The sequence below is a fragment of the Parasteatoda tepidariorum genome, chromosome 7 (genome assembly GCF_043381705.1).
Source record: "Parasteatoda tepidariorum isolate YZ-2023 chromosome 7, CAS_Ptep_4.0, whole genome shotgun sequence".
Taxonomy (NCBI): Eukaryota; Metazoa; Arthropoda; class Arachnida; order Araneae; family Theridiidae; genus Parasteatoda; species Parasteatoda tepidariorum.
Genome location: NC_092210.1, coordinates 1,538,038 through 1,553,525, shown reverse-complemented (window position 1 = coordinate 1,553,525; position 15,488 = coordinate 1,538,038). Strand labels below are relative to the sequence as shown.

The 15,488-nt window shown below is 30.0% G+C and overlaps 1 protein-coding gene across 1 annotated transcript in view; it reads left to right on the top strand.

The window, feature by feature from the left end:
• Window positions 1-11,764, top strand: part of LOC107441451 (ovochymase-1) — a 37,699-nt gene extending 25,935 nt beyond the window's left edge. Inside the window, 3 exon segments of the mRNA XM_071183430.1 lie at window positions 5,844-5,938; window positions 5,940-5,963; window positions 11,551-11,764. Coding sequence (XP_071039531.1) covers window positions 5,844-5,938; window positions 5,940-5,963; window positions 11,551-11,736 — 305 coding nt within the window. The 3' untranslated portion in view covers window positions 11,737-11,764.
• Window positions 11,765-15,488: the final 3,724 nt, after the last annotated feature.

Below are 15,488 nucleotides of genomic sequence, written 5' to 3'. Positions count from 1 at the left end.
TCTTATTTCAGAAACAATTTTTTTCTTTTTTTAAATCAGCAGTGGGGACAAGTGAGGGAATGACATATTGGTATATTTTAATTACCTAAAATAAATAAAAAATAAGAATTGATAATTTTATTTTTATTCTTTTGTTATCCTGCATTCTGAAGGACATTTTCCCTGAAATTTTTTTTTTGTAAGTTGTAAAACAAACATAAAATATACTGAGGACATGAAAATGACTGTTTTTGTGAGAATGACCCATATATATATAGTAAATAGGTATTCTTCATTAGCATTAAGGCAATTTATTTTTAAAAACATTGATTTTTGTAAAATATAGAAATAATTATATACAAAATAGAAACACATATCTAATCACTATATTAAATTACATTCTTAAATCTAAGAGTAGCTAAGAATTCTTCATTAGCATTTAGACATTTTATTTTTAAAAGCATTGATTTTTGTAAAATATAGAAATACTTATATACAAAATAGAATCACATATCTTATCACTATATTAAATTACATTCTCAAACTGACATAACTTTTATTTATGCAAAAACAATGGAGAAAACAATTTCAAACAAACTGCACAAAACTTACCAATACTAAATACAATCGGGTCTTAATCATTATTGGAATTTTAGCAATTACGAATAGAAAGGTATTTTTTTCACAATGTTGTAACCAAATAAATGTGTTAAATAATTACTCTAATACAAGTAAGAACACATGTAAAGTATGTACAAATAAAATGAGATTAAGACAGATTGTTAAAAGCACTAAAAAAAAACATAAAATAGAAGTAAATCCAATCGTGTATTAACACATTTTTCAAAAGGTATTCTTTCATGAATCATTTCGTTACTATTTTAACAATTGAACAATTCGAAGTCTCGTAGACCCATTGAAATTTAAGTTTCAGAAAAGACAAATATTTTAATATTTATAATTTAATATCAAAACTTTCTTTTTCGTATTTTACAATTTAATTAATATTCAATTGTTAAGAGTCGCAAAGAAAGCGAACACCTTGAAATCTTTTGATCTTTGATCAGATTGAAAATCCGATCAAGTGATCATTAGTTATTAAGAAAATATGTTTTCTTTCTATGCACTACATTAATCATAATTTGTATAGACCAAAATATGTGGATTAATTTTTTTATTTAATGAATCATTTAAAAGTTTACGTTCACCTAGCATATCATCTCGTATTTCCCAGGAATTCCGTATTTGTCTGCAAAAGGAAATATAATGTCCTATTGAAATGTGTTCGATTGGTCCCAAATACTATACGAATCCAGCTAATATATACTGCTGTTTCTGAATCAATATTTTTCTGGTATATCTTGAAGTACCGTCTGTTCATTGTGATGTTGGCGAAACTGTTGAACAATTTCTATGTCGCAGAATATATGGATACCAGGCTCTTTTTTCTTTGTCATATTTGATTCGCAATTGGGACATTTCAGTTTTTTATCCAAGAAATATTGCTCCACAAAGGTTTCAATGTACTCTTTCAAACATAGCTCAATAATTTCATCATAAGGAATTTCAATCAAAGTATAATCTTTCTTCAAAATTCCACAGTTAGGACACATGCCAGTTTCGATTGCTGATAGAGTTACTTTAAACAACCGATTTATAATTGATCCAATATTAATTGCGCAGTTTAAAATACTGCAGTTATCGCTATTTATTATATTCATTAAAATTAGAGCTCTATCTTTGTAGAAATTTCTTGTAAAACCAGTTGTTGCATAATTTTTTATGAATGAAAATATTTGCTCATCATTATTGATATCATTTAATTTTAAAAAATAATGCCTGTTATCCATGTAAGCTATAGACATTATTTCCACTATGGAATCAAATGCACATGTATTTTGAATTTCCATTAATCTTGTCCCAATATATAGAGCAGATTGAATGTTACCATTCCTTTTAATAGAATTTGTTTTTTTTTTCTGATGGATCGATTATGTATGAAAGATATTTCTGGACAAGGTGTTACGTATTTTCCTCTTTTTTTATTATTTTGTTTTAGTGAAATTTTTAAGTTTTCTTTATCTGCATTCGTATTATTGGAATGGCCACATTTTTCTAAAACGGTTTTTTCGCAATAAGTATCCAATAATTTTTCTAGTTTATAGATTTCATTTGTCTTATTTTTGTTTCTCCAATTCTCTTCTGCGAACAGATAGCCAAAATTATCATCAAAAGCTTCACAGGTCGTACTTGTTTTTGCAGTTTTCTCTTTATTCAAATTATATAATTCATAATTTTCTGTATTATGACACGCTTTAGGTAATACTTTTTGCTTATTATAATGATAATACTTCGTGTTATCATTATCCACGTTATCAAAAATAATATTTTTTTTATTCGAATCCAATTCATTTGATGCTGTCTGTCCTTCTTTTGAGTTAATTATAATTTCTTTATCAAAAATTTTTCTCGTTTCGGACGTTTATTACTTGAAAAGTCTGTTTCGTCCTTTATTGTAGTAATACTTCTTTTTCTTTGGGTATTATTTATTGCTCTGTTGTATACTCATGCTGATTGAATAGAACTCATGTGCTTTACGAAAAATTTGTCAGTTCGAAGTATACTGCCATATCCATCTAAGACAGTTGTTTTTAAGTTTTTGAAATAAGCTTCAACTATTGCTGAAGACGCCACGTCGTAAGTGGAATTAAACGTTTGTTTTAAGATATTAGTCCATAAAACGACATATTTGGCCAATTTTAGTAAGGGTTTAATTATTTCCGGTAAATAATAGGGGTTAGGATTGTTAGTTTCGTGGCTCTTATCGGCATTCTTTTGAGCACGCTTATGATTTTTTTCTAAAAACTTATCAATAAGCTGCTCATCACTTGAACCTATTTCATTTTCAAAAATGTCGATGTCTGTATAACTTCTTGTGCCTACTCCATCATCTCCACTTTCTTCATCATTATCGAAGGAAACGTGATCCAAATTAATTTCATATGTTTTTATTCTGCCAATTAACAGGCAAATTTTTTTTGACATTCTATATCTTTTCCGTTGTCATCTTTACCACAGCATTCGCTCAGTGCAACTGTGAAAAGGGCAATTAACAGTTTTTTGAAATCTTTAATTTCGTTACACATAGAAAGAATTCCTAATGATCTTACGTAAAAATCTTTTATTTTGCTCAACTTGCGATAAAAAACTTTTTTCGTGCTAAGTATTTTTATTACATGTGCAATGTGCTACGTTTTCCCCGTTTTATTGCATTTTTATATAAAATTATTTGAGAAGGAGAAAAATAAATACAATAAAAGTCATCTAATCCTATGTCATGAATATAACCTGCAAATTCGCCTTCATATTTTTTATATAGTAAAGATGACATACAATCTAAATTTTTATTAATATTTAAATCCCTATTTACAGCCTCTTCACGAGCTTTACGAAGTACGCTCAACGAAGGAATATAACTTGGTACAGGTTCAACAAAATGCATACCTCTTGAAGCATCCATTCGCCAGGTGGATGCCTTTTTATGAAGGAGACTCTCGCCAACCTCTGTGTGCCTGTTACCTCTTAAGTGTCTTTTCTGGATGTGCAATATTCCTCTAGTGTCAGACGTTGAAACTTGAATAGAAATTCCACGATCTTGTTTGGGTTTATTCAAACAATGACCATTAAGCTGGCAACCGCACTCGTTACAGACACCTTCAATTTTCAACCAAACCTTATTTTCAATGTTGGAAATTTTCGCATGTTTGAAACTAAACGCACATGGCAGCTTGGCTATTTCACTAATTTTATGGGCAATTATGTCTGTCCAACCTGTTTGTAATTCCCTATAATTACGAATTCTAGTTTTTTCTCTTCTCAATACATTCGTCGGGGCAATTTTTTTCCATTCTTCTTCTTCCAAATCTATTTGAAAATTCATAGGAGNAAAGGGTGGTCATTTGTGGTCAAAAAGTGGTCAAACGAATACAATATAAAAATTTGATTTTTATTCATTTGGCGTGAAAATGCGAAGTTAGCCCCCGAATTTATTTTTCAGGATTATGTCCAAAATAAGGGTGGTCAAAAAAATTTAAAAGGTGGTCATTTGTGGTCAAAAAATGGTCAAACGAATACAATATAAAATTTGATTTTTATTTATTTGGCGTAAAAATGCGAAGTTAGCCCCCGAATTAACTTTTGATTTTCCTCATTTTCGGGGGCTATCTTCGGCTACTTGTGGTAAGTGCATGACGTACTATTTGACTGTTTTACAAAATTTTAATTTTCCTTAGTAAATGAAACTTTCGATTTAAAATTTACAAATAAACAAATGCATTCTTTTCAAACCAGTCTTTTTTTCAGTCTCATTTTTCTTCAAATAATATTTTTTTCTACTTGTTTAGAATAAAAAGGAAGAGTTTAAAGCGGAACATTTATAAAAGTTAAAATTGTTTTTGGAATATTTGAAATTTTATTGTCTTTAAGAAAATTTAACAAAAAAAAAAATAGCGAACTATTTAAAATTTAAAACATTTTTAAAACACAATTTCTTTCACAACATTTATTGAAAAGAGTCTTTCAGGTGATCGTTAATTTATTTGTATTATTTAATAATTATGATCGTTAATTTTATTTCTTTTTATGAAAATAGAGTGAAAGGGAATTAGGAAGGGAAAATATTTTAACTCAGATATCAATTACAAACCTGTTTTTAGTTTGAAAAAGCTAATTTCAAACAGAATTGGGATAAAGCCAAAATAAGTAATTCATAACAAAAAAGTAATCCATAAAACAGATATTAAAACTAATATGATTGTGTTTTTGAGCGATAATTTTTTGACATCTTTCTTTAAGTACGAAAACAAATATCGTATACCTCAGTGTTAAGTCAACCTTCTACTTTTGATTGTGAGATAGCAAATTTCTAGTATCTCGGGTGTATAAATCGGTCGCTAAAGAAAAAAAAAGCAAAATTTAAAAAAGAAAAAATCAAAAAAATTATCAAGTTTACAAAGAAATTTTCAGCTGAAAATATTTGCCATTGTTATCTATGGATATGATGCATTTGCCCTCAAATAAAGATAAATAACATTTTTGAATCCGGCATAAATGATGCTCTGGAATATTTAAATTTGCATGTTTTAAAAGCTTGTATTACACTGGCATCCAAAAGTTATGAATACTTAGTTATGCAAAATACAAAGTTATGCAATATGCAAACTTATGCAATACGCAGTTATACAAAGCCATGCAAAAGTGTTTCTAAAAAAGACCTTTATATAAAAAAAAATATTATGAAACAAAATATTAAGACTAAAAATAGTTTTTCAAAAGAGTTAATTGATGCAGAGTTATTCATTGTTTATAATGCATTGGTATTTCAAGAGCAAAGAATATCTGACTTAATTACGGGTGCAGAATTAGTCAATCCATTGATTTTCGTTAGGGGTGTTCGAAAAGTCAAGTTATACGTACACCCATATATACTAATTATTATTATTTTTTTTTAACAATGATTGCTTAGCGAGCTTGATTCGTAGCTATCACCATAGCTGAAAAGTATTCTGAGGTAGTTGGAATATTTTTATTTCATATTTTTCATATTAAAAGTGGTACAGCGAGAACAATAAAGCGTAAACAAATCAACGCATAGCTAGGTATTTATTATACAGGTATCCAAATTATTTTAAGACCGAAATCATTTATATTAGAAAAAGTTTAACCAACTTTAACTATTTACACATGAGTAAAAGTATGCTTAACTTTTGGAGTGTAATGAAGTAAAGGTAGCATAGGCAGCTATATTTCTGATAAGATAAGCAGGATGCACGTTTAAATTTCTCATTCTTTATTATTCGTTGTAGGATCAGGAGGATCAGATGTACTGAAACAGCAAGAACAAGTTGTACAATCTCGCCAGAAGTGCGCTTTTAATATTCAAACACAAATTTGTGTAGAACAAAAAAAACAAATCTCCATGCCACGTAAGTATACAGGATGTTCCGTTTCTAATAATAATTATCAGAAACGATATTAAAATTTAACGAATCACTAGGGATGAATGTGGAATTAAAAACATCAAAATTGGATTAACTGCCAGAAGGATCTGAGGGAAGTTTAGAAGCGACAATTATAAATACCTCTAAAATTAAATCAGGCACTCAAACTGGTTCTGGTGAACTCTACCCGGTGATTTTGCTTCTTCCTTATTTTAATATGTCACTTCCAATGTATGTGTAGTTTTACTTCAGTTTTGTTAAGGATTCTGAATATTAAGGTCATTTACTATATTTCTGATTGAATTTATCATTGATTTAGGACTGCCATCTCGAGACCATACCTGACTCTATACAATATGGTTATTCAAAAACCTATTTCGTTCAAATTATGTATTTTAGTATGTAAAACTGCGAATAATTAAAAGTGTAAATTTAGATCATTTTTAAAATATAAATGTGAGAAGTTAAAAATTATATAGTAGTTAAAAATAACTTTTGAAAAATAACTTATAGAAGTTAAAAATAACTGTTAGAAATTACTTTTGCTTAAATAAGCCACCGTGTCAAAATTAGGTTAAATTCTCCGTCGCGGAAATAATATTAAAAACTAACATTAGGAGAGTCGAAGCATATGGAACCGTATTTTTAATTTGCAATTATATCTTATATTCTCTAATATAAGATTAGGAATCTTAATAAATTGTGCATTTGTTCAGACGGCCCAATAAACACAACAAACCTATTTGCTCATTCTGTAGCTCTGATTGAATAATTTGAAAGAAAGCCATTTGTATGAAACTAGTAGTTCTTCTCGGTTATCATTCAACAAAATAATACAACATACCATGCAACTGTATAACATGAAAACCTTTTCTCGTAGCTGTCAGCATTTAGCCAGTTTCCATAACTAGTAAAAAAGATTTCTTTGGTGGTCGGTCATCAGTATAAAATTAGTAAAAGGTTAGGCTCGTAAAATTTTTCTTACATTCTATGTCAGAAGAAAAGGGCCCAGTGCCCTACCAACCAGGCTATCCCGGCTTTAGATCAAGTATTTTTTTAGTTTTATATCCATCGCTGAACAGCCAACCCAATTTTTAGGTTTATGACTACCAATGCTCAACTCCGTAGCCTTGTAATTTTGAACCAATCCAGAAGACAAAGAAACTCTTGGATCAATACACCCAGAGGTATTAATTTGTTATTGGAACATGGAGGACTTTGTGACTCGACAGATTTAACGTGCATCAGTCATCATTTACTGCACGGGGAGCACGGCGGTGATCAAACCCACAAACTCTAGTGCCCTACAGGCCAGACTATCCCGGCCTAGATCGAGTATTGAAAGAAACAAGCCTTCGTGGAGAACTAACTCTTAACTAACTTACATGGAAAGCTAAACCGCACAAAACATGGAAAGGAAAACCGCACAAAAATTACTCATGATTAGCCCAACAGCAAGGAGACTCTAATCCTATATCCGCCTACCACTGGGGACATTCAACACTGCGAGTCGAGTTCAAAATTCGTATCAACCAGTTATCGCTGGAATTCGAACCTAGGGTAGATCATTGGGAGGCGAGCTTTCTATGTTCTGAGCCACTACAGCTCGTTAATAAGTGTTTGAGTAAAATACTACTGCCATAAATCAAATCTTCCTCATGGTTTTTTTTATTCATTAATAACTAAAGTTTATGCCAGTGACCGACAATCCTTACGAGCCAACAAGCAGAATTATAAATTGTCAGAGCAGGTTTTTAAATTTTTCCATTTCAANTTTTTAAAAAAAAAAAAAAAAAAAAAAAAAAAAAAAAAAAAAAAAAAAAAAGATTACGTGCTTTTGAAAGTTTTTTTTTAAAAAATACATTGAATTAAAAAGTTATTCAAGTTGAAAAGTTTTAAAATGAACTCACTGTATATTTAAATGAAATTTTTATTTGATATGACACTCAAGGATGAGAAAGACAAATTAGATGATGATCTAATTCAAGTTTACTTGATAAAACAATAAAAGGAATAATGTTTAATTATTGTGAAACATGTTGTTAACATAAAAAAAACTCCGCGGTTCTTGTGTCAATGGTACAATAGGGTGAGGCGATTTTTTTTTCTTCAGAAATATGTATCACAATAGGCATCACATGCTGCCTAGTGATACGAGTAGGCAACATATAAATTTTTATGAGTTTATATTAAATTCGTTAGGTCTCTACCAGTATGAAAGTTTCAATTTTAGACGAGGAACGTTACATTTTTATAATGATAAATTAATGTTTTGTTTCTTCCTTTAAAAATTCTTCCTTTGTTTTTTGTTTCTTCCTTTAGTGCAATTCTAATGATTGCCATAATGACTGCCATAAGTTGAATAAAATTAGCTGTTTCTTTAAACTTACTCATCTCTTCCGGCATCCGACTCGCACCGAAAACAGTGCTGACAAATAAAGGTTGTTGATAATGGGATAGAGCAGGGGTGAACAATCTTTTTAATCAACGGGCCAATTAAAACTTTAAAATTTTTTGGCGGGCTGAACATAAAATAACATTTATTAATAATTTACAAAACTTTATTTATATTAGAATTATTAATAATATTAATAAATATTAATATTATTAGAATATTAATATTATTAGAATAATATTATTATTAATAAATATTAGAATAAGAAAAATATAAAATTTAAAAAAAAAGTAAAGATTTCATATACAAATTTTAATGCAAAATAAGAAATAAAAAAAGAAAAGAACAATAAAACGAATTTAGTTGAAATTTTTAATGAGGAATTTGGCACTGTTTTTTCGATGCAAGCTGATCAATATCAGCCGGAATCGATGAGGTAGCTGCACGTACGCAACTTTCTAATCGTGCATTACTCAGTCTTGAGCGGTGGTCATTTTTTATTAACTTCATGGTTGAAAATAATTGCTCCCAAGCATACGTACTTCCGAACAGAGACATCATTTGCGTTGCCTTTTTCATCAAAAGCGGAAATTTCTCAGGGCTCACATACGATTTATAAAAATTTTCGATGTTTACTGAGAAAAATACATGTTTTAAATCGGTATTATTCTACATGTCAATCACTTCCATTTGAAAGTCTTCGGGAACTGTATCCACATCGGTATTAAATGGGGAAACATTTTCATGGAAACCGCTGTCTTCTCAGCTTCGAACATTTGGAATCATGATTGAAATTCGTTGATTAAAATGTCTATATATTGTGCGTATTTTTGAGAAGTAGTAACGTCTTCTTTTTCTAAATGTGGAAAGTGAGACACATTATTCTGCAAAAGATGCTGTTTCCACAATTTTAATTTGCGCTCAAAGCCCTGAATTTTATCATACAAATTGTGAATAAACTGTCCTTTGCCTTGAAGTTCCACATTAAGATCATTGAGATGCTGAGTCATGTCGATAAGAAACCCAAAATCGCACATCCATTCTTTATTACCAAAATGAGGAAAGGCATATCCCTTCATATCCATGAACAATTGTATTTCGCATTTTAAGTTGTATACTCTTTTTAGCATGCTACCTCTAATAAGCCAACGTACTTCGGTATTAAAAACCACGTCGCCATATTCAGTTTCTAAATCTTTCAGCAAATCTTTAAATTCACGGTGATTTAACGCGCGACATTATAAAATTAATTCGTTTAATTATTAGTACTGTGACATTTGGCAAACTCAATCTTTTCGCACACAAATTTTCCTGGTGAATTATGCAGTGGTTAACGAATATTTCCCTTCCTGTGACCTTCTTAATGTCTTGAAATAGCCTTCCCGATACTCCTACCTTCATGCTTGACATTACTCGTGCTCCATCTGTCGATATACCAATAATCTTTTATAATGAAATTGAAAAATTTTCCAACACTGACTTTAGTTCATCGTACAGGTCTTGGCCGGTTGTAGTCCCTTGCATTGGAATCAGTGAACACAATTCTTCGGTAATATTAAATTTGGTGTAAATACCAATTAAAAATATAGCCAGTTGTGCTGTATCAAAGAACAGTATTCGAATTTTGCAATGTGTTCACGAATCGTTGTTGCTATGTTCTCGGACAAGTCTTCAATTCTCCTTGCAATGGTGAATCGTGATAAACTAATGTTTGAAATAATATTTATTTTATCAGGAAATGCTATTTCTGCAACAGCAGTCAAACATTTTTTTATCATCTCTCCATCAGCAAAGGGTTTCATTTTTTTGCCAGTATTTGACTGACAACAAAACTAGCCTTTACTGCCGTATTTGATAAAAAAGCCTGATTTTTAAAAATAGCATGATTTTTAAAAATAGCCTGTTGGTTTCCCAAGTGTTTTTTCCATTTGATTAAACTTATCTATCCGGAGTTGTCCTGTTAAGTTTTATATTGTTGTTCATGTTTTGTATCGTAATGTCTTTTAATGTTATATTCTTTTAATGTCGACACAGTCTCTGGCATATTAAGCATACAGCTTTATCTTAGACGAAAGTGAAAAAATAATCAAATTTCCACTTTTCTTGGAAATACCTGTGCTCATCCGCAACCCTCCGTTTTTTTTTTGTTTGCTTTTCCGACATGCTATTATGGATTGCACTTATACTGCACTCACGCTTTTCAAGAAACACCAGAATTGCTAGTTAACAGCTTACCAGTCTGACTGATTGTGTGACAGAAGTGTCGAGCGTCTCGAATGAATCAATAAAATGTATTTATCACGGAACACACATTTATTTATAATTAACAGGTTTACACTTTATAATTATACATTTCTAACATTATTTGCAATATCAACGACTTACAACTTTCAGACATAACGACGTGTGTCATTCGCCAGGAATTGGTCGGTAGAGTGTTTTTATCTGATAGTGTTCACAGACATGTGTTTCTTCTTCAGTCTCACTTTCTAACTGCGGCAAGTCAGTCTATAGGTGGCGCTACAACACAGGAGTGGTTGCAAGTGCTGCCGCCACAGAAGCAAACACAAACAAGCAGAGACGCGGCGCGTTCGTATTACATGTTTGAACAAGTTGCCGACAAGTGTGTATCTCGTCACAAAAAAATTTTTCAGTTTAGTATGTACTACCATTTTATTATAATTAATTTTATAACAATACGATGGGAGAAAGTCGATAAAATAAATTCAATTTTTGAAATGCTTGGCGGGCCGCATTACATGTTTAACGGGCCGCGTGTTGCTCATCCCTAGGTTAGAGTCCTCTTGTCGTCAGATTAACAGTGGGAGGTTTTTGTGTTTTTTTTTCTCCGCATAGCACAATTCCATGAAAAAAAGTGCTCCGTGAAGGCAAATTTCCTTGTCTTCTGCATTGGGTTCAAAATTACAAGACTACGGAGTTGAAAAACAGTAGTCTTAAACCAAAAATTGGGTCGGCTGTTCAACGATGGTTATAAAATAAAATAAAATTCTTTTTCGTTGGCGACAGCTGCTTCACTGCCTACTAAGTTGAGTTTTCATGACTCAGTTAGAAAATTAAGATGAATAAAGAGGTTGCATATAAAAATTTAAGCTCATTCAAAATTCCATATAAAATGAATTATTTTTATGAATGGAAAAGAGTATATTTTACTTTCAGGGTGACAGTGGTGGCCCATTGCACTGTAAACTTGGAGATAAATGGTTCGTTTACGGAGCTGCCAGCTTTGTCACCACCTCCAACTATATGGGTGGCCTATGCACAGGACCTGGAGCTCGGACTGTCTATGCAAGTTCAGCTGACAAAGCTGATTGGATCAAAACCATTATTAATAAATACGGTTAAATTTTTCGTGCATAAAGTGTTTACATAATTTGCTGTTCATGAAATATTAAGCTAAATAAAGTCGCTATGTATTTATAATTTTTTGTTTTATATTTTAAGCACAATTTTCAACAGCACAATACATTACTTTTGATAATAATAATAAAAAAAAAACATATGCACGTAACATTCATAACGTGCTACACAGGATGCTCTGAAATTATGATAAAAGTATTGACTAATAGATGATACATTTTGGTTAACAGATGGTGCTGTAATTTTAACATTACAAACAATTTAAAATAAAAGTATCTCAAGAAATCTAGTACAAATAATAAAAATAGAAGAGCACAATTAAAAATTAAAAGCACAATTATAAATTTAAGAACTTTGAGATATCACTGTAAAGCAATCTATTAAATTGAAATAAATGAAATGTACTTAAAAAATTAAAAAAAAAACTATTTATTGATTAGGCTTTTAAAAAACAATTAGGTACTTTTTAAAGATGGAACACATTTTGCTGTGTTTGCATTTTTTTTTTCATTTTACGAAATCAAAAAAGAAATAGAACTTAAAATAACAGATTTAGACAAATTAGAAATTTAAAGAAATTAATATCTGAATTTAGAACACAACATTGCATATCATTATTTTTAAATCAAAACAATTAAGAAAATAAACATTACATTCTGTACATGTGATAATATAACTAGAATTCTCCCCTCTTTCAAAAAGAAACAAAACAGAACTTAATGTTTACAATATAACTTTCGACAAGAAAAATTTAAACAATTTCAATTAAAATATTTAATGCTATAGTGCATGAAATAAAATCTGAATTAATTGCATGCAATTACTGAGAGTGCAAATTTGTATGCACGCAAAAAATCTAGGTGCTTACAAATAAGAAAGTTTGCTAATGGAATTATCCGTGTTTTTCGATTGTCCGTGCGACCTGTCCCGGTGATTAACACGGATAATCGGGAGTGCACTGTATATTTAAATTTCTAAATGTGCCATAATCAGTATATGCCCAACATCAGTTGATATTTAACAGATATTTATTTTAAAAATATTGATACGTGATTTTTTTTTATCTGTATGATATTTAATATCATAGATAAATACTATTACTGAATTATAAATTCTACAAAAAATTAAGTATCAGAATTGTGCACAAAATATTGTTATTTGTAAATACAAAAATATCTTACTATTTAAAATACGTATATACTTATATATAATATATATATATATATACCTACTTATAATAGTTTTGATTATTATCCATAACAAAATAAAGAGAAAAAAAGCATGCAATTTTTTTAAAATAAATAGTAATAACAATAAAAAAAAGCAACAGTATGATGTGAGCATAAAGCTACATTTAAAGAATCAGTGTTGGATCCAATATTTAAAAAAATATCACAATATTTTCAAATCTTCGCCAAAATAAATCACTACTTTGAATAATAACACTCAGCACAGCAATTTAAAGCGAATAGCATGGTAATTAATGCTGAAAAATAATATTAGAGATACATTTCGATTTAGCACCTTTTGTATAACAACTATACCTTAATTTAACGTCTACAATGATATATATGAATATAATTATAGAAATAGCTATACACATATAAAACAAAATAAGTAATATTTAACAAATGATTAAAACAAGAAAAATATTATGACAATGAACTAAATATTATTTTATTTAAAAGAGGAAATTTGTATGAGAAAAAAGATAGAATAGCAATGACTTACTTGTGGAATGTTATTCCCGGGATTTTCTTTGTAGAACGACTTGTGGAACCATAAGCTACGCAAGAAGTCATAGATGTCTGGTAAAAGACGTAATTTCCAAGTAAAAATAATAAGACAATAGTAAGACTACTCGAATAACATAAAAACGATAATAACTGTCCGAATTCAAGCATAAACAAGCTACAATTGACAGTGTTTTGAAGCAAGTAAGATGGCCGACGGTTAATTTCGCAGTTAACATTGCTGAGTTTTCGGCTTCACGAGTGCCTCCTCCATCTACTCCTAGCTCCATGGTCGGGACCACCCGGAGTTTTGTCCACATCCCTCCCTTGTGGAGTGGGGATGTGAACTGCTATAACCACTAGCCTACCTTTAAATAAACCTTTTGCTAACATATTATGGCTTACGACTGAATTATTAAAGCTGAATACAACAATGATAACACGGATGTAGCCCTGATATTACAAGACGCAAGGATAGTTGCTTGCGGAGGAAACTTACGCAGTTCCTTAGAGGCCGGCTGTGATTTCGAATAACCTCATCCCATCACCCACCGGGTGAAGAAAAAAAAATCTTCTTCGGCAGTGAAAAAAGCGTAGAAGGAAAGGAAGGATTCCTCATCCCATCGTCAACTGCATGTACTTCCTCGCGGGTGGAATGCTGAAGTTGGGTAGAGATTGTCCCTTGAAACCAGTTGATGTGTGTCCCATCCATAGAGTAGACACTACAATTCCTTAGTGCTCAAGTTTGTGAAAAAGTTAAAACGAAAATTTTGTGCGCGACTAAATATCATGAATATTCATGAAAAGCTACGAAGTTAAGTGCACGTTTAAAACAAAATCAAAAAATTATATATATTTTTTTTTCAATCTCTCTTCACATAAAAAATCATGAAGGTTGAAGAAGATGGAAAGGAATAGTATACTGTAGATATATGTTTTTTTTTTCTTCTCTCATATTTTTCTTTCTCACTCATATGAGTAAATATTTTATTGAAAATAGATAAGAGTAGTGATATAAAACTTTTTATTATGAAATTTAATCAATGGTATCTTGTTCATTGTTGGAGTGCATTTCTTGCATTTATATTGCTTTTTTTTAAAATTATGATATATTTTTTTTCCTCTCTTCAACGAAATTGATGAAGGCAGACGTTGGAGAGTAGGTTGTTCATATTTTATTGACTTTAGAGATGAGCCTTGCTCTAAACTTTTTATTAGGAATAAGTCAATAGTATAGTATTAATGATTAGATTGCATATCTAGTGTTTATATTGATTTATTTTAAAAATTATATTATAATATTGTATTTATACTGCATTTAAAATGTTTTGAAGAAAATAAATGTGGTTGAAGTAAATGTCCAAAAAGTTCAAATGATTCGGAGATAGATCTAGGTAATGGATGCATACATTAACAGATTAATATCGACGAAAAAATAAAAAATGAGAAGAAAATAGAAAATGTGGACTTTTGTGAAACTTTTACTTTTTGGACTTGGTCAAAACTAAATATTCCTATTAAAAAATTTGAAAACTTATATGTTACCCAAACAAAAGGACATTTAACTCTTAACAAAATTTGTGAGTTTCACCTTTTAAGATAGACGGAATTGTTAACTCAGCTAAATTTTTTATACTTGATACTGATTTACCATATGCTTTAGTAGGGTTGCAAACATGCAAAGATTTTTGTTTATTTATGGATTGTGTCGGGCCAGTTGTTACTCATTTTTGTTGTTACTCAATTTGTATACTTTTGTGTGAAACATTTTTTAAAAATTTTAGTAGATTAGTTATATAAAAATGTTTCATTTTTCGTTCTGTTAAGTTGACTAAACAGATAAATTGCATTATCATATTTTTTATATTTTTGTAATTGTAAATAATTGTTTTTTTTTTTTTTTTTTTTTTTTTTTTTTTTTTTTTTTTNTTTTTTTTTTTTTTTTTTTTTTTTTTTTTTTTTTTTTTTTTTTTTTTTTTTTTTACATATAATTGGAAGAAAAAA